The sequence below is a fragment of the Salmo trutta genome, chromosome 23 (genome assembly GCF_901001165.1).
Source record: "Salmo trutta chromosome 23, fSalTru1.1, whole genome shotgun sequence".
Taxonomy (NCBI): domain Eukaryota; kingdom Metazoa; phylum Chordata; class Actinopteri; order Salmoniformes; family Salmonidae; genus Salmo; species Salmo trutta.
In genome coordinates this window covers 17,100,143-17,127,953 of record NC_042979.1, presented here as the reverse complement: position 1 = coordinate 17,127,953, position 27,811 = coordinate 17,100,143, and the positions used below count along the sequence as shown (strand labels likewise).

General features: G+C 39.9%; 1 protein-coding gene across 1 annotated transcript; it reads right to left on the bottom strand.

Annotated features, from left to right (window-relative positions):
• Positions 1-503: 503 nt before the first annotated feature.
• Positions 504-27,311, bottom strand: LOC115159499 (WD repeat-containing protein 5). Its single transcript, XM_029709286.1, has 14 exons — positions 27,113-27,311; positions 18,967-19,099; positions 18,513-18,621; positions 15,069-15,142; positions 14,885-14,974; positions 6,120-6,209; positions 5,904-5,987; positions 4,259-4,314; positions 4,023-4,069; positions 3,069-3,144; positions 2,753-2,786; positions 2,569-2,643; positions 2,349-2,436; positions 504-2,223 (listed from the first exon to the last, which is right to left on the bottom strand). The coding sequence occupies exons 2-14, from the start codon at positions 19,036-19,038 to the stop codon at positions 2,123-2,125; spliced, it is 996 nt and encodes a 331-aa protein (XP_029565146.1). The 5' UTR covers positions 19,039-19,099; positions 27,113-27,311; the 3' UTR covers positions 504-2,122.
• Between the last annotated feature and the right edge of the window lie 500 nt (positions 27,312-27,811).

Sequence of the window (27,811 nt, the reverse complement as noted above, 5' to 3'; positions counted from 1 at the left end):
GTGACATCGATTCGAGTCAGAAACAGTCATTAAAAAGTGACTAGTTTAAATAGGATAATTGGTCATAAAGTGAGTCTCATCGGAGTTTGGAACATCCATGCATCACAACGGGTAAATGAAGGTTGGGTTTAGATTATGTCCATTTTCCTATTAACATGGGTTGAACAGCTGTGGAGATTGCTCTAATAGCTTAAATCAAGACAGACCTGAACAACACGTTTCTCATTTTACACGTTACGATGTAAAACTGCTCAACTAAAAACATCCTTCGCAAAATAGTCAACATTTATTACAGATGAGTAATTTTAGTCATTCTGCTTCCGCGTCTGTCTCAAGGGGGTAAACCATCATTAACCAAACGCGGACTCGGCTAGGAAACACCTCCAAGAATAATCTCGTTTTCTAATGATCAACAGAACACATGCCAATTGGTATGTTCAGTGGCTCTAACGTCATCACACAGTTCTAGCGACTTTGTTTAGAAAGTGCCACTGATCGTCACATTTAACATCTTAAAAAATGCTCTTTATTAATTCACAAGGTATAGCTGTCAAATGCAAATTCACAAAATCCAGATTGACTAAATGCAGACAGAATTGCATGCAGTCCATGATACCACTGCAGTGAACACCCAGAAGGGAGAGCAGTAAAACAAGTCCATGTTGTGTATTGATCAACTAGCTATCAAGACAGTTAAACAAGAACGATACAGAAAGACAGCCAAAATATTGCTCGTCTTAACAATACATATGTTGATGTAGCAATATGTACAGAATGGGGAGCACAAAAATACTTGCATTTGGTCACTGTGCTTTGAAATCTAAACCAGGTTGTGTTAACGTAATGGCAGCCAGACACCGCGTCAGTACCAACATAAGAACAGTGCAAGGCAATGGACTGGATGCATCTCTAAAATGATCATTAAAATTAAAAACAGCCTCTGAGTTAATTTCTTTCCTCACATTTGACATTACTTTGAATATAAGGATTGAGTTGAGACCAGTAAAATTCACTGACAGTACAGGCAAGAGCCCCTTCAATGTAGGCTCTTGTCGATACACTTCGCAACCCACCGTTTACACCTGTGAATTCTAGAGGGATCAGTTGAGCACAACAATGTATTCTACAGAATCAGAATACACCTAGTAAAATGTAGAAGTGAGTTCAAAACGAGGCAGTGCTCGCTGTGTCTGAGCAGTGTCTATACCAAACTAGAGAAACTGTTAGTTGAGTGACTTGTAGAGAAGTGGTTGAGAAACTGCTGGCAAAACTAAACTCCTTGTTGAAATAGATTGTATGTCTAAGAAAACTCGACACACTATGGAAATCCACCAGTAAACTCACCCATTTGTCAAAAAATGTATTTAACCCCTTCAATGCATTCTGAGCTTTGAATAGATTGTTTTCTAATAAATACAACAAAAGGAACCTCAAGCACTCAGAAGCTTTGTTTCAACTCCTCTTCATACTGACTGTTGAATTACAAATATTGGAAATATGACAGTTACCACTTATCCATTGGCCTGGTCCCAGATCTGTTTGTGCTGTCATGTCACCAACATGTTTGGCATGACACAAACAGATCTGGGTCCAGCCTACTAATCTACTGCATTTCAATGAGCCAGTTGTTAAAAGTGAAATGTCCGACACCAGACAGTGAAGCAGTCTGTTAGTCTGAAGAAAAAACACCTTACATGGTGAATAGGAGAACTTACTTGAGGCCAATCCAATCTGGCAAAAACAAAGTGTGTATCAATACTAAGACACCTACACAATAGAGAGTAAAGCATAAGATACCATGTGACCATTTTCCTCATGAATGACAAAGGGTGATTCTCATATTCCAATTGATGAAACACAAACATCCAGCTCACAGTAAAAGTAAGGCAGAGATAGTAGAGCATGTAAGGACACAAGCAAGACCAAGCAGGGTTGTGGTGGTTGAGTTGGGGTTTGCTCTGGTTCTGGATGAAGGGTAGGTGTGTGGTTGTGGTGATGTTCTGGACTTGCGTTCCTATTCTTCTTCTAGTTGAGGCTCAGTCCTCAAGGCATTCGGGTCCAGCTAAAAACAGTCAAATGAAAAGTACAATAAAATGAAAATACAATAAGCACACCCAGGGGCTTAGCAGTCGCTCCTCCACAGTTTGATGGTTTTGTCGTTTTCTAGCGCCGCAGACGCAATGATGTTCTCTGTGGGGTGGCAGGCAGTAGAGATCACCACATCTAGGACAGAGATGGCGGGAGGGAGAAGAGAAAAGCAGAGAACGAAACAGACATTTTGTGAGCATTTTTCACCTCAAAGTAATAGTAATCAGTTCCATCAAGCTACTGTCATGACTCTCCCCTACCTGTATGGCCCTGTAGTTTCTGTACGATCTCCTTGGTCTGCAGGTTCCAGATGTACACCATGTTGTCCTCCGAGCCAGAGACAATCCACTGAGAGATACAGAACATAAGAGAATGATACTTCATAAGTTATTGGGAAAAGCATACAAGTCATCATCTCTTAAATCCACCTTTTTTTCATCTTATTTTTTTATTTTTTATTATATTTTATAAAAGAAATACCTTTCCACCGGTGACAGAGAAATTTGCAAATATGCAGTACTTTTCGTTTTTGTGGCCGGTGTATGTTTTCAAGCACTGGAATGAGAGGAGGACACTTACTGAAGACAACTGAAACATTTGAATCAAGAGCATTCCACAATACCATGGTTGGATCAAATTACAACATGAATTAGACACATCTTACCTTTCCTTTGCTGTAGTCCCAAAGCTTCAGGGTGCTAAATAATAATAATCACAGTTAGAAGACAGCATCCCAACAGAAACGACCGCGAACAATTAATTAGCATTTATGAGTGATGAAGAAGCCTTTTTTTGTAATTTTGCTTGAGCTTTCCTTCCCATTGAAATGAAACTCTTTGGTCTAGTGGTATTGGACAGTCCAATAGGGCCCTCTACTGGTGCAGGAGCGCATGACAACGATGCCGTGGTACTGTATTCATGTCATATCCTACTGAGTTTGAGGGAAAGTGACAGTTCTCTACTGATAATCTAACACTCACTTGTCCAATGTGGCAGCCAGAATGTATTTGCCGTTTGGTGAGAACTTCACAAATGACACCGGGGGGTTGTCATCATCTGCAAAAGACCAACGAATTTACTCACAGAAAAATACTATACAATTTTATATTTGCTATACATTGAATTTTTTCTATAAATTTGTCAAAACATTTTCAAGCAACTATTCGAATATTCACACAACAAATGCACATTTTACCAGCAGCGGTGCGTTTCCATCAAACTGGCATCGTGCGAATAAAAGGCGGTGCATAATGACGTAGGCCACACAAAAAGGCCACATATAACTTTTCATTAACAGAATAAAAAAAGCAGACATTCTATGCGTTTCCATCCAATTTTTAACTCCGTTGATGGTTTTGGCACAACAAAAAATTCTGTGATGAACAGCAAAAGTGGCCACTATGGTCTTAGCATGCAGGCACTCCAGTGCAGCGGATACATGATGAGATTATAGAGCAGGATCATTATTATGTCAATTGACAGCCAATAATCAATCATCATGTCACCAGCGTAAAAATGAACACCCTGGATATCTATTGAAAGCAGCATCTAACTCATCACCATGCACTTTCACCACCCTGTGAAGTTCATCAGAACTTATTCCATCTGTAGCCTAATAAACTGCATGCTTTTTTTAAGTCCAGGTAGTGGGACGACAACATATGATCGATCGCGTGACTGCAAATGTACGTAGATATGATGGTCATTCCACAATAAATAGTTTCCACCGCAATTTGTCACATAATCTAATAACAGACAAGAAAATGATCCACCCGTCTAGCGTATTTGATTTTGTCAACATTTAGGAAATGTACCAACAATTTGATAGTTTCCATCAGGCCTGTTGAGACATTTTTATCCGATATGCAATCAAATAAAAATGGTTTGATTGAAACGTGGTTACAGATGCTGCCATTCTGGCTGGTGAAGCTTACCAATTAGTGTTTTCAGACATTGTCCCGATGCTGTGTCCCAGATTCGGCTATGGACAGACAGAAGATATTAACGTCAATACATTTCTCAAACGATATCCAAACACTCCCCATATTTATGTTCAATTGGAAATCATTAAAACGCAGATGTTCTTTTAGGTCATTAAGTTAATACACTTACAGGCATATCTTTGCAAAGTACATTCAACAAGATACATGTTTTTTTTTAAATCCCTCACCAGAGGCCATCGTAGCTGCTAGACACAATCAATGAGCCATCTCTGTTGAAATGGACCTACACAGCAACATAGAGCAGATTAGAGATGTACAGTGCCTTCGGAAAGTATTCAGACCCCTTTTTCCACATTTTGTTGTTACAGCCTTCTTCTAAAATTGATTAAATAAACACATTTCCACAATACCCCATAACGACAAAGTGAAGACAGTTTTTTTATGTAAAAAAAAAAATATAAAAAATATTTATATAAGTATTCAGACCCTTTGCTATGAGACTCGAAATTGAGCTCAGGTGCATCTTGTTTCCATTGATCATCCTTGAGATGTTTCTACAACTTGATTGGAGTCCACCTGTGGTAAATTCAATTGACTGGACACGATTTGGAAAGGCACACACCTGTCTATATAAGGTCCCACAGTTGACAGTGCATGTCAGAGCAAAAATCAAGCCATGAGGTCGAAGGAATTGACTGTATAGCTCCGAGACAGCATTGTGTCAAGGCACAGATCTGGGGAAGGGTACCAAAAATGTCTGCAGCATTGAAGGTCCCCAAGAACACAGTGGCCTCCATCATTCTTAAATAGAAGAAGTTTGGAATCACCTAGAGCTGGCTGCCCGGCCAAACTGAGCAATTGGGTGAGAAGGGCCTTGGTCAGGGAGGTGACCAAGCACCCGATGGTCACTCTGAAAGAGCTCCAGAGTTCCTCTGTGGAGATGGGAGAACCTTCCAGAAGGACAACCATCTCTGCAGCACTCCACCAATCAGGCCTTTATGGTAGAGTGACCAGACAGAAGCCACTCCTCAGTAAAAGGCACCTGACAGCCCACTTGGATTTTGCCAAAAGGCACCTAAAGACTCTCAGACCATTACAAACAAGATTCTCTGGTCTGATCAAACCAAGATTGAACTCTTTGGCCTGAATGCCAAGCGTCACGCCTGGAGGAAACTTGTCACCATCCTACGGTGAAGCATAGTGGCGGCAGCATCAGGCTGTGGGGATGTTTTTCAGCGGCGGAGACTAGTCAGGATCGAGGCAAAGATGAGCGGAGTAAAGTACAGAGAGATGAAAACCTGCTCCAAAGCACTCAGGACATCAGACTGGGGCGAAGGTTCACCTTCCAACAGGACAACAACTCTAAGCACACAGCCAAGACAACGCAGGAGTGGCTTCGGGACAAGTCTCTGAATGTCCTTGAGTAGCTCAGCCAGAGCCCGGACTTGAACTCGATCAAACATCTCTGTGCAGCAACGCTCCCCATCCAATCTGACAGAGCTTGAGAGGATCTGCAGAGAAGAATGTGAGAAACTCCCCAAATACAGGTGTACCCAAAAAGACAAGGCTGTAATCGCTACCAAAGGTGCTTCAAAAAAGTACTAAGGGTCTGAATACTTATGTAAATGTATATTTTTATATATAAATTTGCAAAAATGTATAAAACCTGTTTTTGCTCTGTCATTATGGGGTATTATGTGTAGATTGATGAGGGGGGAAAAAACAACTTCATCCATTTTAGAATAAGGCTGTAACGTAACAAAATGTGGAAAACGTCAAGGGGTTACTAAGCTCATAAGCAGAAAAATCTATTATCTGTTGTACATTGTTTTTAGGTTCATTGAAGGTGTCTACATGTGCATAGTCTCTTACTGCAGAGACTGGGTCAGAGTGGGCCGGCAGGGTCTTTAAGCATTTGCCGGTTTTAACATCCCATATCCGCACGCTCTCGTCAAACTAGAAGAGAACTCATGTTAGCACACAAAGCAACAAATATTCATCACTCCTTGGTATCAATCAGGTTTGGCAATAACCTTTCCTATGTAAAAATATTACAATAGCAATGCTGCATTAGTAGGGAGGACTCACTGATCCAGACACGATGAGATTGGACTGGGGATTAAAGTTGCAGCAGAAGACATAGTTGCTGTGGCCTTTCAACGTCTTCAAACATTTCCCCTGCAATAGGAAAGGAGTGGGTTTCAATTAAACATGTTCACAGTATGAGCTCATTATGGTCGATCGAGCATCCACTGCATGGAGGGTCTCAAAGTAGCGATTATGATGCAACTGCAGAGAAAACAGTTGAAGGAGCCATCGCTTAATAGCATTAGTGCAATGCCTGGAAGTCTACCAGAACAGCAGACTTCCTTCCAGTCATTGCGCTACAGCTAGTTAGCATTGGCTTGGGAAACCTCTTAACTTCCATCATACTGGACACAGAGACATAAAAATTGTATTCATGAGTTCATCTGACTCTTGGTAAGTAGAAAAAGTAGCCAAAATCTCACATTATCCTTTTAACACCATGACAATGTGGGCGGGGGAAAAAATCCCTACCCAGTGGGCTTTCGACATGATAAAGACGTCTTTTACTAGTTGAAATCAGGTCGAGATGTCTTAGAACCAAATCACAACCAGATTAAGATGGGTTTTTTCATGACGTCATTTAGACATCATAAAAAATACATCTTATTTTGATTGATATCTGTTTTTTGGTTTAAATCTGATTGAACTACGGACCAGTTATCTAAATGCTACTGAATTAATAGAAACCAATATATACTGAACAAAAATATAAACAACATTCAAAGTCTGGGTCCCATGTTTCGTGAGCTGAAATAAAAAAATCCAGAAATGTTCCATACACACAAAAAGCTTATTTCTCTCAAATTTTGTGCACAAATTTGTTGATTAAACAGCATGATCATTACACAGGTGCACCTTGTGCTGGGGTCAATAAAAGGCCACTCTAAAATGTACAGTTTTGACACACAACACAATGCCATAGATGTCCCAAGTGGAAGGAGCGTGCAATTGGCATGCTGACTGTAGAAATGTCCACCAGAACTGTTGCCAGAATTAAATGTTAATTTCTCTGCCATAAGTTGCCTCCGCAACATTGTTTTAGAGAATTTGGCAGTACGTCCAACCGACCTCACGACCACGTGTAACCACACCAGCCCAGGACCTCCACATCCGGCTTCTTCGTCTGAGACCAGCCACCCGGACAGCTGATGAAACTGAGGAGTATTTCTGTCTGTAATAAAGCTCTTTTGTGGGGAAAAACTCCTTATGATTGGCTGAGCCTGGCTCCCAAGTGGGTGGACCTATGTCCTCCCAGGCCCTCCCATAGCTGCACCCCTGCCCAGTGAAAATTGATGTAAAATCCATCAATTAGGACCTAATGAATTTATTTAAAATTGACTGATTTCCTTATATGAACTGTAACTCCATAAAATTGTTGCGTTTATATAAACATGTCCATAGTGTTTGTAGGCCATGCACCCACTGCATATAAAAGACACTAGAACAATTATCCAAATTGTAGTAATGTTATTTTTCAGCAGAACTTACATGATTCAGCTTAGCACACTTGGCAAACAGCTGACAGAGCGCACCAAAGCGGGTTAGGGTCTCGTGGCATACTGTACCCAGTCACCAGACTGGGCTCGGGCCTATTCTGTTTGAGACCCGGGGGACTTGGCATGGACTCGGACTCAGGGGGGCTTCATGCGGGCTGAGCTCTTCCCAAGTCCGATAGAATAATATTACTCTGGGCTCCAGCTAATGATACTCGGTCAGAGTCCACTTCAGCTTATCTGGACAGATTCACTTTTTCAGGAGTAGGGCCATTTTAGGTTTTTATTCAGCAGGTGATGAAATATCAATAAAAACCAAAACAATGAAGTGATATATTTAACCTCCAAGTCATCGAATTTGCTAGGTCATTAAAAGCTCACGTGTGACAGTCTCTGCAGTCCTATAGCTAGCAGAGATGGTCCCTAATTTAGATGTTTTTCTGATGCTAGAAATGCCTTTACTACAGGCTATGGTAGTGATTTTCAAAGTTGCAGTCCATCCAATTGAAAAGTGTGCATTCACTTCCACATTTTTTCTAGGCAACCAGCATTTAAGATAAACATGCACAATAATACAGGATACCCTTATAAAACATTTCACTGCCTTTAAAATACAGTAGAACTGCAGTACAATTAAATAATGGTTTAAATAATGATATAGCTTGCTGTGTGTTGGCTTCTAATAGTAATCTTTGTTAGGAAATTGCACTGTTTATTGTACTGCACATTTTCTTGTTCAACAATATGCTGTTTTGATGTTCTATTATGACAACCCCCCCAAAATACAGAATTTAACAAATAACAAGAAGGCCTGTCTTATTTCAGTATCCTCCTACAATCCACCAGGATTTACAAAACCCTCTTTTTAAATGGCATTAATTTCCATTTCCTGTTGAAAAACAAAATATAGTCCCACTAAGCGCAAACCAGATGGGATGGCGTATTGCTGCAGAATGGTGTGGTAGTCATGGTGGTTAAGTGTGCCTTGAATTCTAAATAAATCACTGCCAGTGTCACCAGCAAAGCACCCCACACAATCACACCTCCTCCTCCATGCTTCACGGTGGGAATCACACATGCAGAGACCATCCGTTCACCTACTCTGAGTCTCACAAAAGACACGCGGTTGGAACCAACAATCTCAAATTTGGACTCATCAGACAAAAGGACAGACTTCCACCGGTCTAATGTCCATTGCTCGTGTTTATTGGCCCAAGCAAGTCTCTTATTCTTATTGGTGTCCTTTAGTAGTGGTTTCTTTGCAACAATTCGCCCATGAAGGTCTGATTCATGCAGTCTCCTCTGAACAGCTGATGTTGAGATGTGTCTGTTACTTGAACTCTGTGAAGCATTTATTTGGGTTGCAATTTCTGATGCTTGTAACTAATGAACGTATCCTCTGCAGCAGATGTAACTCTGGGTCATCTTTTCCTGTGGCAGTCCTCATGAGAGCCAGTTTCATCATAGCGCTTGATGGTTTTTGCGACTGCACTTGCAGAAACCTTCAAAGTTCTTGACATTTTCCAGATTGACTGACCTTCATGTCTTAAAGTAATGATGGACTGTCGTTTCTCTTTGGTCATTTGAGCTGTTCTTGCCATAATATGGACTTGGTCTTTTACACCACCCTACCTTGTCACAACACACCTGATTGGCTCAAACGCATTAAGAAGGAAAGAAATTCCACAAATGAACTTTTTACAAGGCACACCTTTTAATTGAAATGCATTCCAGGTGACTACCTCATGAAGCTGGTTGAGAGAATGCCAAGAGTGTACAAAGCTTTCATCGAGGCAAAGGGTGGCTACTTTGAAGTATCTCAAGTATAATATATTTTAATTTGTTTAACACTTTTTTGGTTACCACATGATTCCATGTGTTATTTCATAGTTTTGATGTCTTCACTATTATTCACCAATGTAGAAAATAGTAAAAAAGACAAGAAAAACCCTGGAATGAGTAGGTGTGTCCAAACTTTTGACTGGTACTAATATATATATTAAAAAGTAGAAGAAAAAAAAGTATAAAGTATTCCGACTTCCCTTTTCCACATTTTGTTACCTTACAGACTTACGCTAAAATTGATGAAATTATTCCCCCCATCAATCTACACACAAAACCCCATGACAAAGTGAAAACAGAAAAAAGATTAAGAAATGTTTGCAAATGTATTCAAAATAAAAAAAATAAAAATACCTAATTTACATAAGTTCAGACCCTTCGCTATGAGACTCGAAATTGAGCTCAGATGCATCCTGTTTCCATTGATCCTCCTTGAGATCCCCATCCAACCTGACAGAGCTTGAGAGGATCTGCAGAGAAGAATGGGAGAAACTCCCCAAATACAGGTGTGCCAAGGTTGTAGCGTCATACCCAAGAAGACGAGGCTGTAATCGCTGCCTAAGGTGCATCAACAAAGTACTGAGTAAAGGGTCTGAATACTTAAGTGATACGGTTTTTTATTTTCAATAAAATGAGCAAAAATTTCAGAGTCTGTTTTTGCTTTGTCATTATGGGGTATTTTGTGTAGATTGATGAGGGGGTTAAAAACGATTTAATAAATTTTAGAATAAGGCTGTAACGTAACAAAATGAGGAAAAAGTGAAGGTGAACTGTTTCACAAAAGTTCTGAACCTATATACATTTTACGGACACATTAGTTAGCTTGTTGTTTTTAGTCACCCCCTATCAGCTCCACTCAACCCCTCCCATCTATCTCTGAACACCATCCAGTTTTGATTTCTATTTGCCATATATTTATCAACTGTGCTGTTTCACAAAAGTTCTGAATCTTTCTATTCTCATAGATTCTACAGATTGTAAATTAAAGATAATACTTTTAAGCAAAAATATTTATTATATTATTGATCGATTGACTATGACTTTTCAAATCACCCAGCAGTGCTATTTGCAGAGTTAGCTCCAGGTAAATGTTGCAATTCTTCATCTATTCCTGAACATACAATCAAAAATAAGCTCCATATAGACAGTACCAAAACAAATGGTCTAATGATTCGGTCTCTTCGTAGAAAAATCTGCAGAGCTGGGATGGTTGCATCCCCATATATAACATTCTATTGGTTGCAATAATTTTGTATAATAATTTAAAATGTGTATCAGTTCATAAACCATGTGCCATGGAATTGGTACATCACAAATGTCACAATTTTGCAATCTTTATTGAGCATAATAAGTTGCATGGACTCTGTGTGCAATAGTAGTGTTTAACATGATTTATGAACGACTACCTCCTCTCTGTACCCCACACATACAGATAATTGTAAGGTCTCTCAGTCAAGCAGTGAATTTCAAAACAGAGTCAACCACAGATTAAAAACCCATGAATATCCCTTTGAGCATGGTGAAATAATTCATTACACTTTGGATGGTGCATCAATACACCCAGTCACTACATAGATACAGGTGTCCTTCCTAACTTAGTTGCCGGAGAGGAAGGAAACCACTCAGGGATTTCACCATGAGGCCAATGGTGACATTAAAAACAGAGTTTATTGGCTGTGATATCAGAAAACTGAGGATGGATCAACAACATTGTGGTTACTCCACAATAATAAGCTAATTGACAGAGAGAAAAGAAGCCGGCACAGAACAACAATATTCCAAAACATGCATCCTGTTTTGCAATAAGGCACTAAAGTAAAACTGCTAAAGATGTGTTAATCCATTATTTTGTTTTGGCAGGTCTTAAACATTATGAACCTAACATGCTGACCATATACATGTTATTCAATTGTTGCATCCAAACTGCTCACGAGCGTCTGCATAGCCAGGCGCTAAAATAGAACTTGGTTCTATTTGTGACGCGCTGCAAATAATGCCTCTCCATCTCCTCATTGGTTTTTAGGAGCATATACCCACATGGGTGATTGAAAGATGAACTGAGGTTCACACTCCAGTACAGTTGGTGGTGGTAATGCACCTTAAAATTGGTTGCCAACCACCACAAAGTCCAAAGAAGAAGACTGAAGGAGAGATTACTAGAAACTAACTCGGTTTACCCCTATATCTGTGGATTAATTGTCAGAGGACCTTTTGCATTTCAGGTAAAATAACAACCCAATGTTTATATCCCAGGACAAATTAGCTAGCAACAGCAAGCTAGCTAAATTGCCACGAATGTTTAAAGCTTTTCGACATGTCCCCAAATTAATATAGTTGGTTCAGAGGTCTTTTTCATATTTCAACCTGCGGTCCTGATCGCGTCAGGTGTGGATGGACATAATCAACATACATGCACGCCTGGTGTAGTCAGCATGTAGGAAAATAACAGAATAGCATATTTTAAGTTTTATTATGTTACAAGTCTGCGCTTCCTTGCCTATATGCAGCCGTGAGTGCCCAGGTATTGAACACATGGAACCGCAGTCATCTTTAGAAAAAGTTATATTTTGAAATAGAGCCCATTTGTTAAATGTTAAGTTGTTTGGCAAAAGCAGTCATCTTATAAACCTTATAATATGCTCTTTCTGATAGGTAATATAAATCAAAATGTCTGACCTGCATGAACCTAGGATTAGAAACCTAGGATTAGAAATTTTTCTGGAAAGCTCCATTCCCTTTCTCAATTTCACATGCTGCTCTGTTCCCTCAGTGTCTTCATTCACAATTGAAAATATTGTCACCCATCAGACTATTGTCAATTGAAACTTGTCTTTAGGCTACATACAGGAGTGAAATTAGTTTCAATATAGTTTAGATCGGCCATTATCAGATGGGCAGCCAACTGTCGGGTGAAGGAAGTGGTAATGACACGTCCTCCTAAAACTGCTTATAACAAACTGATAGTGATGAAGGAAAAATGTATACAGTAGAGTATTACAATATTATAGTCTATGACGCCAAGTACTGACTGTAAAAAAATATTTAGAAAATAAAATGTACACGGCAGTTAACGTTAGCTAGCGCCAGTCGGCTGTACCTGTTCCAAAACTGCGGTGTTTCTCCTCCTCTAGCTTTATATCCATTTTTTTTTTAAATGCTGAGACATGTTTATCACATTGCCATGACTGATCAAAACGTACTTTCTCATGGCTCCTTCTTGTCCCTCTGCAGCAGACATGCTAAGCAATATGTTTGGAACATCGAATCTCAATAACGTTGCAGTATCGAAACAAAATACATATAGAATCATGACAATTGTAAGAAATATCATATTGGTAGATAAGCATCGTGATAACAGGGGTTAAAGCAACAACAAAAAATGTCATAACTGAAACTTAAGTCGATCTCAGATCGATTGCCTGGAGCCAAGTTAACCTCCCCTTTCATGTATAAAAAATAATAATAATAATAATAACAAAAATAAAAAAAATAAAAAAGTAATGACCATCATGCTTTTAGGGAAAGAGGATAATTTTGTACATGTATTAAACTGCGAGTTTGACCAATTCCATCCATTTCCATATTGGAAATAAAACAAACAATCATGTTTTTACAGTAACAGTATTTTTGCCATTATATTTTATGTAAAATTAACTGGGCTTATATTTGCATTAAGGACAACCTTTTTTTTAGAGAATCTTGATTTTTTTCAATAAGTACCACCCATTTTTAGATTTTTTTTACTTAGAGCACTTGGGGCCAAATAGCCCGCTGGCTGAATTTGGCTCACGGGCCACCAGTTGACAACCCCTGACCACCTTCACCCCTTTCCTCAATCCAAGCCCATCTACATTTATTTTTAACAGTTTTATCAAATGACAGTTATGTCTGCACTGGCTTATACCATCAAGGCCTCCATTGCATCACATAGGGCCTACAGTTCCATCAACAGGCTACATCCAAATCGCGACATATCCAAATAAATTGTAAACTGAAATTACAGCCACAGAAATAATTTCAGTTTGTGACAAAACAAGCAATTCATAGTGTACAGAATCAATGTACCATCTAAAAATCGCTGTGAAATATCTTTCCAATAACAAAAAAGATTGTATTTTCAGTTATTTGAAGCTGGTGGATGAAACAAAGTAAAACACTAAGCGCAAGTGGTATCCACTAGATTCCACAGCCACCAAGTCTCCACGTGTTGCGGGGAAATGGGATGCAGGGAAGGGTGAGAGTCGGACAGGGTCATAGTGCCTCCCGACCCCTCCTGTCTCAGCCTCCAGTATTTATGCTGCAATAGTTTGTGTCGGTGGGCTAGGGTCAGTCTGTTATATCTGGAGTATTTCTCCTGTCTTATCCGGTGTCCTGTGTGAATTTAAATGTGCTCCCTCTAATTCTCTCTCCCTCCCCTCCCGGAGGACCTCAGCCATGGGACCATGCCTCAGGACTACCTGGCCTGATGACTCCTTGCTGTCCCCAGTCCACCTGGTCATGCTGCTGCTCCAGTTTCAACTGTTCTGTCTGTGACTATGGAACCCTGACCCGTTCACTGGACGTGCTACCTTGTCCCGGACCTGCTGTTGTGGACTCTCTACCGCACCTGCTGTCTCTAATTCTGAATGATCGGCTATGAAAAGCCAACTGACATTTACTCCTGAGGTGCTGACATGTTGCACCCTCTACAACCACTGTGATTATTATTATCTGACCCTGCTGGTCATCTATGAACATCTTGAACATGTTCTGTTATAATCTCCACCCAGCACAGCCAGAAGAAGACTGGCCACCCCTCAGAGCCTGGTTCCTCTCTAGGTTTCTTCCTAGGTTCCTGCCTTTCTAGGAAGTTTTTCCTAGCTACCGTGCTTCTACATCAGCATTGCTTGCTGTTTTAGACTGGGTTTCTGTACAGCACTTTGTGACATCAGCTGATGTAAAAAGGGCTTTATAAATACATTTGATTGATTAATTGATTGACTGATTGTTTGTCTATATTCCGCTTAAGTGTTGTTGCAATTCACCTAGCTTCCACATGGGTGAGACATTCTACATGTAGAACCTTAAACTGATTTGACTATTTAACATTACATGGCAAAAATAGTAGCACTGGAAAGTTACATCCTGAGTGATAAAGTATAGGCTTTGAATTACTTTACCCACAGCTACACACTGCAGTTTGAGTTGACCGCTGCAGTGGTGCACATTATAGACTGTTAATTCCCTTCATCTGAACAGCGGAGTGTCAGCAACAATAATGCATGTCTTTTCAGTGCACACACAGTAACAGAGAAAATAAAATACTTGAGAATAAATGTACTTGGGAATAATTTCTTGGCCTAATACAGAAGCATGTCTGTTCTATGTCATCTCCAAACCAGCCCCCTTATCCTATATTTCTGAGAATAACCTCCCCATCCTGCCTCTTACCGAGCTGACGTCCCAGATCTTTAGAGTCTTGTCATCAGATGCTGAAACCAGGAGGTTGGAGTCTGAGGACCAGGCGACATCTGAGATCCCCTGCAGATGACAAGTGAAAGGTCAACTTGGTTTGTGCCACACTAGAGGCATATCCATTAAAAAAAATATATATATAATGGAAGCTTGAACTTACAAGTTTGTGTCCCGATATTGTTTTCTCAAACTTTCCATCGTAAGCTCCCCAAATTTTTATCAGTTTGTCAGCAGCTGTAAAACATATTTCAAGACAGGTTACGTGAGCATTTTCTACTAAAATGTAGTGTTATCATTAGGGATGGGCATTTGAAATATTTTCACTACTAGAATAATGTTCAGTTGTTTTGGATATCCCGATAGCCAAAATACATGCGTTTTTTGTGAAATGTTCTTAAAAACCTGGGCACTTGCTGCACAACTAGGGAAAGACACCAGCCGCTGCCCTTCCCCCACCCTGCTGCAGTAGCAAACAGAGCAGCACTATGTGAGACAGGAGGGAGAGCGAAAGTAGCCATATTTGCACTAGTCAGACAATATTCTTGCTGCCATAGCATGTCATACTATCTGGTTAGTGATGGAATAACCGTTACATACAGCACCTTCAGAAAGTATTCCCACCCCTTGACTTTATCCACATTTTGTTGTGTTAAAAAGTAGGATTACAATGGACTTCATTGGGGTTTTTTGTCAAGGGGTGTGAATACTCTCTGAAGGAACTGTACATGCAAGCACCAATTTCCATCTTACATGCACTGTGCTCCATATATACCCCTCTTTCTTCCTTGTGTTTGGTGAGAAAGCAAACATCAAAAGGATACAGGCAACAAGTATGACAACATTGAATGTATATATTGAACAAAAATATAAAAACACAGGTACACCTTGTGCTGGGGACAACAAAAGGCCACTAAAATGTGCAGTTTATCTTGATTAGATAAGTATTGAACCCAGAGTCAATGCATGTTAGAGTCACCTTTTGCAGCGATTACAGCTGTGACTTTTTCTGAGTAAGTCTAAGAGCTTTGCACACCTGGATTGTACAATATTTTAATAACATTATTTTCACAATTCTTCAAGCTTTGTCAAGTTGGTTGTTGATCATTGCTAGACACCGATTTAAGTCTTACCATAGATTTTAACCCAATTACTTTTTATTAAAGTTATCGTCCTGCTTAAAAGGTGAACACCCAATACGTTGGAAAGCAGACTGAACCAGGTTTCCTCTATGATTTTGCCTGTGCTTAGCTCTATTCCGTTACTATTTATCATAAACTCACTAGTCTTTGCCATTGACAAGCATACCCATAACATCATGCAGCCCCCACCATGCTTGAAAATATGAAGAGTGGTACTCAATGATGTGTTGTGTTTGCCCCAAACATAACACTTTATATTCAGGTCATAAAGTTAACTTCTTTGCCACACTATTTTGAAGTGCCTTATTACAAACAGGATGCATGTTTTGGAATATTTTTATTCTGTACAGGCTTCTTTCTTGTCACCGTCAATTAGGTTATTTTTGGGGAGTAACTACAATGTTGTGGATCCATCCAGAGTTTTCTCCTATCACTGCAATTAAACTCTGTAACAGTTTTAAAATAACCATTGGCCTCAGTGAAATCCCTAAGCGGTTTCCTTCCTCTCCGGCAACTAAGTTAGGAAAAAGAACGCCTGTATCTTTGTAGTGACTGGGCGTATTGATACACCATCTAAAGTGTAATTAATAATTTCACCATGCTCAAAGGGATTTTCAATGTTTACTTAATTTTACCCATCTACCAATAGGTGCCCTTCTTTGCGAGGCATTGGAATACCTCCTTGGTCTGTGTTTGAAATTCACTGCACGACTGAGGGACTTTGCAGATAATTGTATGTGTGGGGTACAGAGATGAGGTAGTCATTCAAAAATCTTGTTAAACACTATTACTGCACACAGATTGAGTCCATGCAATGTATTATGTGCCTTGTTAAGAACATTTTTACTCCTGACCTTATTTAGGCTTGACATAAGAAAGGAGTTGAATACTTATTGACTCAAGACATTTCAGCTTTTCATTTTTAATTAATTTGTAAACATTTCTAAAAACAAAATTCCACTTTGACATTATGGGGTATTGTGTGTAGGCGAGTGACAAATATCAATGTAATAATTTTTTTTATTCAGGCTGTAACAATATGTGAAGGGGTGTGAATACTTTCTGAAGGCACTGTATCGCGATATTATATAGACTCCAAGTGTCGATTTGCATTTTTAAAAAGGTAGTGCTGCTGGCGCTAGTCGCCCGCACCTGCCACAAAACAATGGTTTTTTTTTTGGTTCTCCATCTTTTTAAATAGTTTGCAGGAATTTCCATGAATGATCAAAACTAATTTTCTCATGCTCTCTCGTCTCTCTGCAGCAGACATATAGTGAGCAATATGTTTGGAACATCAAATCGCAATACATAGAATCGTGAGAACTACAATACATATTGGCACCCAAATATTGTAATTAAATCATATCGTCCCTGGAAATTCCCAGCCCTACATCTGGTAGTGCCTGTTTTGACTGCCTCAAATCGATGTAAAGAAGCTAGCTATGCTAACCAGCTAAGTTAGCCAACTAGCAAGGCTAACTGAGGCGGTTTTGCTGCGCTCTCCATCCTTGTCTACAACAACTCCATTCAAGTTTAACAACAGCCAACCTGTTGGTTGCTCGTCGTAGTCTACTGCTTCTCATTAAGGTAACTTAATTCCGTAGTTTTAATTCCATTTTGCACAGATTCGAAATATCCCACTTCACTTGCTAGGCTACATATGGAGCCTCTGACTGTAGTGCCGCTTTGATCGCCTGACAACTTGGCTACAGGTGTGAAACGTGTGCAGGCTACACGTGTCGTTTTTAATGCAGTGCCCGTCAAACAAAAATGTGAAAGTTTGTTTTATTAAATTAATGCCAAATGTCATGATAGGCTATAGACTTGTATGGAGGAAAGACAAAGCATTTTCATTGTTAAAAGGTCTATAATTATTATTTTTCAATTAATACTCTCGTAAGTAATGGAATACTAAAGTCCGTTTGGATATTCGATTAGAGATTCTCTTATAGTTTTGTATACTTTTTAGCCCGTAGTTCTGAAAGTATCGTTCGTGAGCCAAAAGCGGTCACCAAATTGCATACTAAATCACATATGTGCAGATATGTGCACCACGTCATTGTTCACTCTCTGGAACCTGAATTGCTAGGGGGGCAGCCCACGTGGGGGAAAATGGCGCAGCACATCTTCCATAAAAACTGTCGCTTTCAAACTAGGGACTTCATGGCTAATTTAGTTAAGAGTAATTCTGCTCATAGATTACGCATGTACAGTATGAACTACACATCCAGCCCAAAGCAGGAGGTTTAAAGTCGCCAAAGTTCCGGAGCATGTCTAACCGTGCCTTTCTCTAGTTATCATGCAGGAGTGATCAGATCATTTACATTGAAAGACCGTTGCATTTAATTAAATGTTATACATTTTATTCTACAACAACTTGTGCATGCAATGTTACAAGCTTAATAGCAGTATTCGGTAAACTTACTGTTCTAAGCCCACCTAAAGCACTCATCATAAAAACTTACATGAACTGGCGAGCCACTCTCCACTGGGACTGAACTTGACAGACGAAACTGCTTTTGTGTGGCCGGCTAAGGTGAATTTCAAGGTGTAGTTGGGCTTGACTGGTGCTGACTAAATAGGGGAAGTAAACAATTGGAACAGGAAAGGCAGTTCAGTTGATATCTGTAGAAGCATTTAAGGCAATTTTCCTTTAAAAAAAAATATTTTCAGACACCATGTAAATAGCAGAGACACAGGACAATCTGGCTACATGGTATCTTTAAGTATCAGCGAACCAATGGGGTAGTAGCCTATCCATACAAATCCAAAGGAAAAAAACATTTGAATGGTAATAAGGCTAGCCATTGTCTTCCGTCAGATGGCGTCATTCTAACGTGACATGCAGTTACCAGGAGCCATACCTGCAGACAGCTGTCACGCTATCTGGCGACAATGAGGGCAAGCATGAACCCATACCTTACTCTGGCTGGCAGATGCAGATGACGTTTTAGTGGCCTCAGTTTCTGGTTTCTTCTCCTCTGTTGCCATGGTGATAGTGATGGAGCCGAGGGGAGGGGATTGGTTCGTGAAAGCACGTGGGACAACCAGCCTGCAAAAGAGGAGAGCAGAAAGGAATGCCAAGACGTAGCCGACTAAACTCAATTCCATGGTGAAGGAAGTTTCTGATGAGCTCCAACTGGGTTGAGCAAAAACCAGGCTTTGTGGAGCTCAGCTCTGACTACGTCGATTCTCCCAAGGTCAATACTTCTTATGAAATGCTTACCTTATACCCATGTGTGTCCTCTGTAGGTGTGCTTTTGTTTGCTGAAATCAATACTTATTAATAAAACCTTAACCAATTAACCAGACTGTTTCCTTGTTGAGATTTAATTGACACATGCGCATTTGTGCTGAGTTGCCATCTTAGAGGAACAGCAATGAGCAAACAGTTGGTGGTTGTATTTGATAAACGTTTAATGAAAAAGTATGGATTTCAGCAAAGAAAGGCATGCAACTACAGAGGACAGTTGTTTTTTATGTATTGACCTTGGGAAAATCTAGGTCGTCGGAGAAAAATTCCACAAAGCCTGGTCTCTGCTAAACTCCGTTGGTGGAGTTAATCAAAAATTTCATTCACCATGGGTCATCACTAGTTACCACAACCGAAGTCAGAAGACCCACCTACTCGACCAATCACAATGAGGGAATGTGATGATGCATATTACGTTTTTTTAGAAAAAGCCTAATTTTCGGCCTCCCGGGTGGCACAGTGGTCTAAGGCACTGCATCGCAGTGCTAGCTGTGCCACCAGAGATTCTGGGTTCGAGCCCAGGCTCTGTCGCAGCCGGCCGCGACCGGGAGGTCCATGGGGAGACGCACAATTGGCCCAGCATCGTCCGGGTTAAGGAGGGTTTGGCCGGCAGGGATATCCTTGTCTCATCACGCACTAGCGACTCCTGTGGCGGGCCGGGCGCAGTGCACGCTGACCAGGTGTACAGTGTTTCCGCCGACACATTGGTGCGGCTGGCTTCCGGATTGGATGTGCATTGTGTCAAGAAGCCGTGCGGCTAGGTTGGGTTGTGTTTCGGAGGACGCATGGCTCTCGACCTTCGCCTCTTCCGAGTCCGTACGGGAGTTGCAGCAATGAGACAAGACTAACTACTACCAATTGGATACCACGAAATTGGGGAGAAAAAAAAGGCAAAAAATAAATAAAGCTTAATTTTCGAATTGCCATCTATCAAGTTTAAGCTTGAGGACCAATTAATTAAATAAATACATTCGGGAACAAGAATTGGCAACGTCACTAAAATTCATAACATTGAGAAAAAGACAAACTTTGTCATTTATTTTTTAGATAACTAATAGCTAACTTTTGCTACTCGTCTACAATGAGCTAGCTAGCATTAGGGATTCCATTCCAAGCACAGAGGAGTTATTCTATTTGATAGAGCAACATCGTTAGTTTCCCTACAAGCCTTTCATTCCAACAGTAATATATCATATTCATGATCTTTGGCAGGGAAAAAAACTCAGATGGGAGAGTAAAAGTCTCCCATTCAATTGTGTTCCGTTTCAAGTTGTGGGCACTAAGACGTATGAACAGTGCCACCAGGGGAAAGAGACAAAAGCCAAAGACAAATATGCTACTGAAATGAACATTAAGGCAGTACATTCAAAGACGGAGCACTTTTTCCAACATTAGTTTAATTTTAATCATGTTGAAGTACTAACTAACAATGGAATGTTCTTTAATAAAACTGAAGAACGTGGCACTTTAAAACAGGTGTTCTAACTCTGTGGTCACTAAAGATCCCATGGCACTTATTGCAAGAGTATGTAATGAGGAGTACCATTTCATATGTAATGTGTATATCAAACTGTATTCCAACCACGTAATACTGTGCATAAAAGTATAATGTATGTAAAGTGTAAGAATAAATGTACAGTTGAAGTTGAAATACACCTTAGCCAAATACATTTAAACTCAGTTTTTCACAATTTCACATTTAATCCAAGTAAAAATTCTCTGTTTTAGGTCAGTTAGGATCACCACTTTATTTTAAGAATGTGAAATGTCAGAATAATAGTGGAGAGAATGATTTATTTCAGCTTTTATTTCTTTCATCACATTCCCAGTGGGTCAGAAGTTTACATACACTCAATTAGTATTTGGTAGCATTGCCTTTAAATTCTTTAACTTGGTTCTAAAGTGTTGGGTAGCCTTCCACAAGCTTCCCAGAATAAGTTGGGTGATTTGTCCCATTCCTCCTGATAGAGCTGGTGTAACTGAGTCAGGTTTGTAGGCCTCTTTGCTCGCACACACTTTTTCCAGTTGTGCCCACAAATTTTCAATCGGATAGAGGTCAGGGCTTTGTGATGGCCACTCCAATACCTTGACTTTGTCGTCCTTAAGCCATTTTGCCACAACTTTGGAAGTATGCTTGGGATCATTGTCCATTTGGAAGACCCATTTGCAACCAAACTTTAACTTCCTGACTGATGTCTTGAGATGTTGCCTCAATATATCCACATCATTTTCCTTCCTCGTGATGCCATCTATTTTGTGAAGTGCACCAGTCCCTCCTGCAGCAAAGCACCCCCAAAACATGATGCTGCCACCCCAGCGCTTCACGGTTGGGATGATGTTCTTCGGCTTGCAAGCCTCCCCTTTCTCCTCCAAACATAACGATGGTCATCATGGCCAAACAGTTCTATTTTTGTTCCATCAGACCAGAGGGCATTTCTCCCAAAAGTACGATCTTTGTCCCCATGTGCAGTTGCAAACCGTAGTCTGGCATTTTTATGGTGGTTTTGGAGCAGTGGCTTCTTCCTTGCTGAGCGGCCTTTCAGGTTATGTCAATATAGGATTTGTTTTACTGTGTATATAGATACTTTTGTACCCGTTTCCTCCAGCATCTTTACAAGGTCCTTTAATGTTGTTCTGGGATTGATTTACACTTTTCGCACCAAAGTACGTTCTTCTCTAGGAGAGAGAACGCTTCTCCTTCCTGAGCGGTATGACGGCTGCGTGGTCCCATGGTGTTCATACTTGCATACTATTGTTTGTACAGATGAATGTGGTTCCTTCAGGCATTTTGAAAGCGCTCCCAAGGATGAACCAGACTTGAGGAGGTCTACAATTTTTTTTCTGAGGTGTTGGCTGATTTCTTTTCATTTTCCCATGTCAAGCAAAGAGGCACTGAGCTTGAAGGTAGGCCTTGAAATACATCCACAGGTACACCTCCAATTGACTCAAATGTTGTCAATTAGCCCATCAGAAGCTTGAAATGCCATGACATCATTTTCTGGAATTTTCCAAGCTGTTTAAAGGCACAGTCAACTTAGTGTATGTAAACTTCTGACCCACTGGAATTGTGATACAGTGAATTATAAGTCAAATAATCTGTAAACAATTGTTGGAAAAATTACTTGTGTCATGCACAAAGTAGATGTCCTAACCGACTAGCCAAAACTATATAGTTTGTTAACAAGAAATTTGTGGAGTGGTTGAAAAACGAGTTTTAATGACTCCAACCTAAGTGTTCGTAAACTTCTGACTTCAACTGTACATGTAACCAAAAAAACTGAAATGTAAAACAAAGTTTCATTTGTCCTCCGAAGAGGTGGATGGGCCAATAAAATAAACAGCAGGTAAAAAGCTTTGCGTGTCTAGAAAAAAGTGCCATGTAAGTCCAAAAGGTGTACTGCAAGTCTATTTTAAGTTAAATAAATGCCTATATTACATTCCTATGTGCCAAATAAGGTAACAGGGTTGAAGTTTCTTAAAATCTGCCAATTTAATAAATAAATGTGAAATTGTACATTTTACTTCTGGATTACTAAAATAATCTCCAAAATCATGTATCAATTTGTTTGTCTTCATGCCGTTTTAAATACAAACGCAGACATTGGAGAAAACCAATTTTCTGTTAAGACAAGTATTATTTTATTATAGCTAACAAATAACCAAATCATTGATGATCACTAGATAAAAGAAATCCATTCGAGTTTCTCAAAATGCATACTACCATGCTCCGAGCAAACAAATTGGAACACGGAGGGCACTTCTCCAATGCGTACTCTGTTCGCATGTTTCAAAATATGTACATTGATACAAGCTCCAACAGAAAGTATAAAAAGAAATGACGCAACCACGTAAAAATGACGCATAATCTATTGAAATCAATGGCAGCCATTATTTGCGCAGATCATGAGAAAATACACTTCCGACTTCAGAATGAAATGTTGCCTATTCACATCTCATATGTTGCCTGACTAAAATATTTTATCTTGATATGTTAACAAATACAGTACCAGTCAAAAGTTAGGACACACCAACTCATTCCAGGGTTTTTCTTTATTTTCACATCAACTGGTAAACTCTGATTTACCACCCCAAGATATCCCTGAACAGCGTGTATTTGCGCCTCTACTGGATGGAAACTACAAGTGTAATGGCTGTGCTCAATGCAATGGAACTTATAAATGTATACCCTTCAAAACACCCCCAAACAGGAAAACAGATCCCAATCAAAGGTGTTATCACATGCTCCACTAAGGCAGTTATTTATCTTATAACTTGTCCTTGTGGTAAAAATTATGTGGGTAAAACAAAGCGCGAATTAAAAGTACGTATCTCGGAGCATCATAGCACCATTTGGTGCAAAAACTCGACTTACCCAGTCGCGGCACACTTTTTGGAAGAAAACCACTCAATTTCATCTCTACGTTGTATTGGCATCGAACATGTCACCCTCCCTAGGAGAGGGGGTGACCTCGACAATTTATTGTTAAAACGAGAGGCTGCTTGGATCTTTAATTTAAAGACCGTTGCTTCCTTCGATCTCAACGTAGACTTAGATCTGAAGCTATTCTTGTGATTATTTTGATTTTGCTATTGTAAATGTTTGTAGGCTTACGTAGCCAAATTGTATCTATGATTGTACGCTATCCATTTATGTATGCTATTTTAATATATGAGAATTAACCAATGATATCAGGCCACACCCAGCCATGATTACAGACACCTGTGTGTCTTTTGACACTATATAAATTAGTCATCCCACAGTGTTTGTCATTATACCCTGATGAAGACAGCTTGTCTGTCGAAAAATAAACAACTAAATATTTTTGCATCTGAGCTCCTAGAGTGTGCGGCTCTCTATTTTTTAAAGGATAATATTGAAGACATCAAAACTATGAAATAACACATATGGAATCACGTACTAACCAAAACAGTGTAAACAAATCAAAATATATTTTATATTTGAGATTCTTCAAAGTAGCCACCCTTTGCCTTGATGACAGCTTTGCACAATCTTGGCATTCTCTCAACCAGCTTCATGAGGTAGTCATCTGGAATGGATTTCAATTAACAGGTGTGCCTTGTTAAAAGTTCATTTGTGGAATTTCTTTCCTTCTTAATGTATTTGAGCCAATCAGTTGTGTTGTGACAAGATAGGGGTGGTATACAGAAGATGGTATTTTACCAAATAGGGCCACGTCCATATTATGGCAAGAACAGCTCCAATAAGCAAAGAGAAATGACAGTCCATCATTACTTTAAGACATGAAGGTTAGCCAATATGGAAAATGTCAAGAACTTTTAAAGTTTCTTCAAGTGCAGTCACAAAAACCATCAAACGCTATGATTCAATTGGCTCTCGTGAGGACCACCACAGGAAAGGATGACCCAGAGTTACATCTGCTGCAGAGGATTCGTTCATTAGTTACAAGCATCAGAAATTGCAACCCAAATAAATGCTTCAGAGCTCAAGTAACAGACATCTCAACATCAACTGTTCAGAGAAGACTGCATGAATCAGCCCTTCATGGTCAAATTTCTGCAAAGAAACCACTACTAAAGGACACCAATAATAAGAAGAGACTTGCTTGGGCCAAGAAACACAAGCTATGGACTTTAGACCGGTGGAAATCTATCATTTGATCCGATTTGAGATTTTTGGTTCCAACCGCCAAGTCTTTGTGAGATGCAGAGTAGGTGAACGGATGATCTCTGCATCAACCCAATTGAGATGGTTTGGGATGAGTTTGACCACAGAGTGAAGGAAAAGCAGCCAATAAGTGCTCAGCATATGTGGGAACTCCTTCAAGACTGTTGGAAAAGCATTCCAGGTGAAGCTGGTTGTGAGAATGCCAAGAGTGCAAAGCTATCATCAAGGCAAAGGGTGGCTACTTTGAAGAATCTCAAATACATTTTGATTTGTTTAACACTTTTTTGGTTACTAAATGATTCCATATGTTATTTCATAATTTTGATGTCTTCACTATTATTCTACAATGTAGAAAATGTAAAAAATTAACAAATACACTTGAATGAGTAGGTGTGTCCAAACTTTCGACTGGTACTGTACATGCAGTGTTAATTTTGGCATGTTAACCTGCCTACATACCGGCTAACTGGCTAACTACTAGTACTGTTAGCTAGCCAGATAGCCACAAATAATTGTTAGCTAGCTACCCATGAATTGACATCCATCTTGCATAATATTAGTATTAAGTCATTTTTGCCTGTTAAACTATCTGGTTAGCTACATTATTACGATTCACATACAGCTAGCTGATAATTATGACGTAAAACCGTTGCTTTTGTGTAATATATATATATATAAATAAATAATAGTCTATTCTTGCCATTGTCCTGGCTGGAAGAAGATTATGACACGTGAGGTAATACAGCAGGGGGAGTGCGAGTGTTTCTCAAATGTATTGTTTTATGCATTCTTCACACTCATCCTCACAAGAACATACTCAAGAAACGTGGTCGGAGAATGCACTCGGAGCATGAGAACAAAGATAGAATAATAAGACAGCTATTTCACTGGATGGTATACATGTGAAGCATTGAACTACGTTTTGTATTATTTTTTTATGGCTTTTCCACTCACTAGCAAATATGGTAGATGGAAAATTGTATGGAAGGTGGAAAGAGATGGGTTTGGGCGACGTTATGCCAATCTTCTCATGAATGAAATATTTAATCTCAATACACTTTTCTGTTTCCAAAACTAGAATCTGTAATGAACAGGTTGAACTACGTTTTGTAGACTGTTTGTTTATTTTTTATGGCGTTGTTTAGAAAGTGCAAAAAGGCAAAATGGGGCTATTGCACACGCGCACTTCACATAGTAGGCGTTCCCTAACGCAAATATGCAAATTAAGCTAGGACACGCCAACAGGATCTCGCTAGCTCGTGCTTGGTCTGCACACTATGACTAATTTGTTCCCATTGGAAACGACAGGCTGTGGAATCTTTTGGTTAAGTTATACAAAATATTTGAGCATGTGGAGCACGGTAGCATGCATATTGAGAAACACCCATGTCCCTCGTCTGCATACACTCCCTCATCTGATTGGTCGTTTCCCACGAACCGTAAGCCGGAATACGCATCGTCACACTCCAGCTGATTGGTCGAGTAGGCGGGCATTCTGACTGTGGTAACTAGTGACGACAATGGAGTTGAGTTTCGTCAGTTTATCGATGACTATACTGTCAGGGGAAATTGTATAGGTACAACGCAAGACACTACCCTTTAGTTTGTAGATGAATATAACAATGTTGGATACGATTTTGAACCCTAGGTATAATTTTGTTAGTAACGTAGCGACTGGTAAATTATCCCCACACTGGCTTCCTACCCAGTCATGGATGGCACAGCTAAGTAACGTTAGCTAGGTAGAGCCGAGTAGTTAACTAAGTAATAATGACGTTCGTTTGTCTGGAGAAAGAGAGGAGATACTATGTTACCTGTCTGGCCAGCTAGCTAACTGCCATTGATAGATATGAACCTCATTAACCGCAGTTGTGGAAGTACCGCAGATGGGCCTGTTTCTTTTCTAGCTACGATAGCTAGCACTGTTGTTCGCGAATACTAACGTAGTGTGCATCTTGTTGGTGATAATAGCTAGTTATGATTTTAATCCAGGTAGTTATTGTATGAATCCTATCCTTCAAAATATAGTTAACTATGTTACACACATGGCCTTACTCTCTTGTTTGGCTAGCTTCTCACTGCACATGCAAATTGCAAGCTCTACTAGTTACCAGGCTAGCTAGCTGACGTTACTCCATTCAAACAATAAAATCAGGGATACTCACGGTAAGGCCCAATGTTAAAATGTATTTGCTCGGCCGACTTTCTTCCTTTGGGAAGAAATCTTATCAATTACACGAATGTGTTTAGCCTATAAATACGATGAATGTATTTTCGCCCTAATTGAGCACGAATAAAAAATCTAGGGCCAGTTCGTTTCAGTTTAGGTCTGAGGCGGGGAATGTGGCAGTGTAGAAGACGCACATTGCGCATGTGTGCTTAGACAGTGCATACGGCAAGCGAGGAGGGACGATTTGACTGTGGTTCTGATTGGAGTCACGTTTGTAAACTTTAGGTTTTGGACTGAGAAACCTAATTACACATGTCAAGACACATCAACAATACAGACGTGTATGAATAGTTATACAAACTTAACCACATAGTTATTATCACTATGTGCAGTGGAGGGCAGCTCGAAAGAGAGGGCACGGGCTGAGCAGAATCAGGGACAGGAATGAGTGTGCTCAAGACAGACCGATCGAGTGATTATAAGGCTGGGGTGTCCTAGACCAACCTGCCAGGTAGGAGTGCAGAGCCGGAGACGCCCTGCCCTGAGAGGTTTTGGTTCTCTGTAAAACACAGCAGACAGAACCAGGAGAAACAGCGGGGGGAAGGTGTCAGCACTCCCCTATGTTTCCTTTGAATGTTTACAGGTGAATATAAAGTTAAAAAGATTTGTGAAATATCCATAATACATGGTAAAG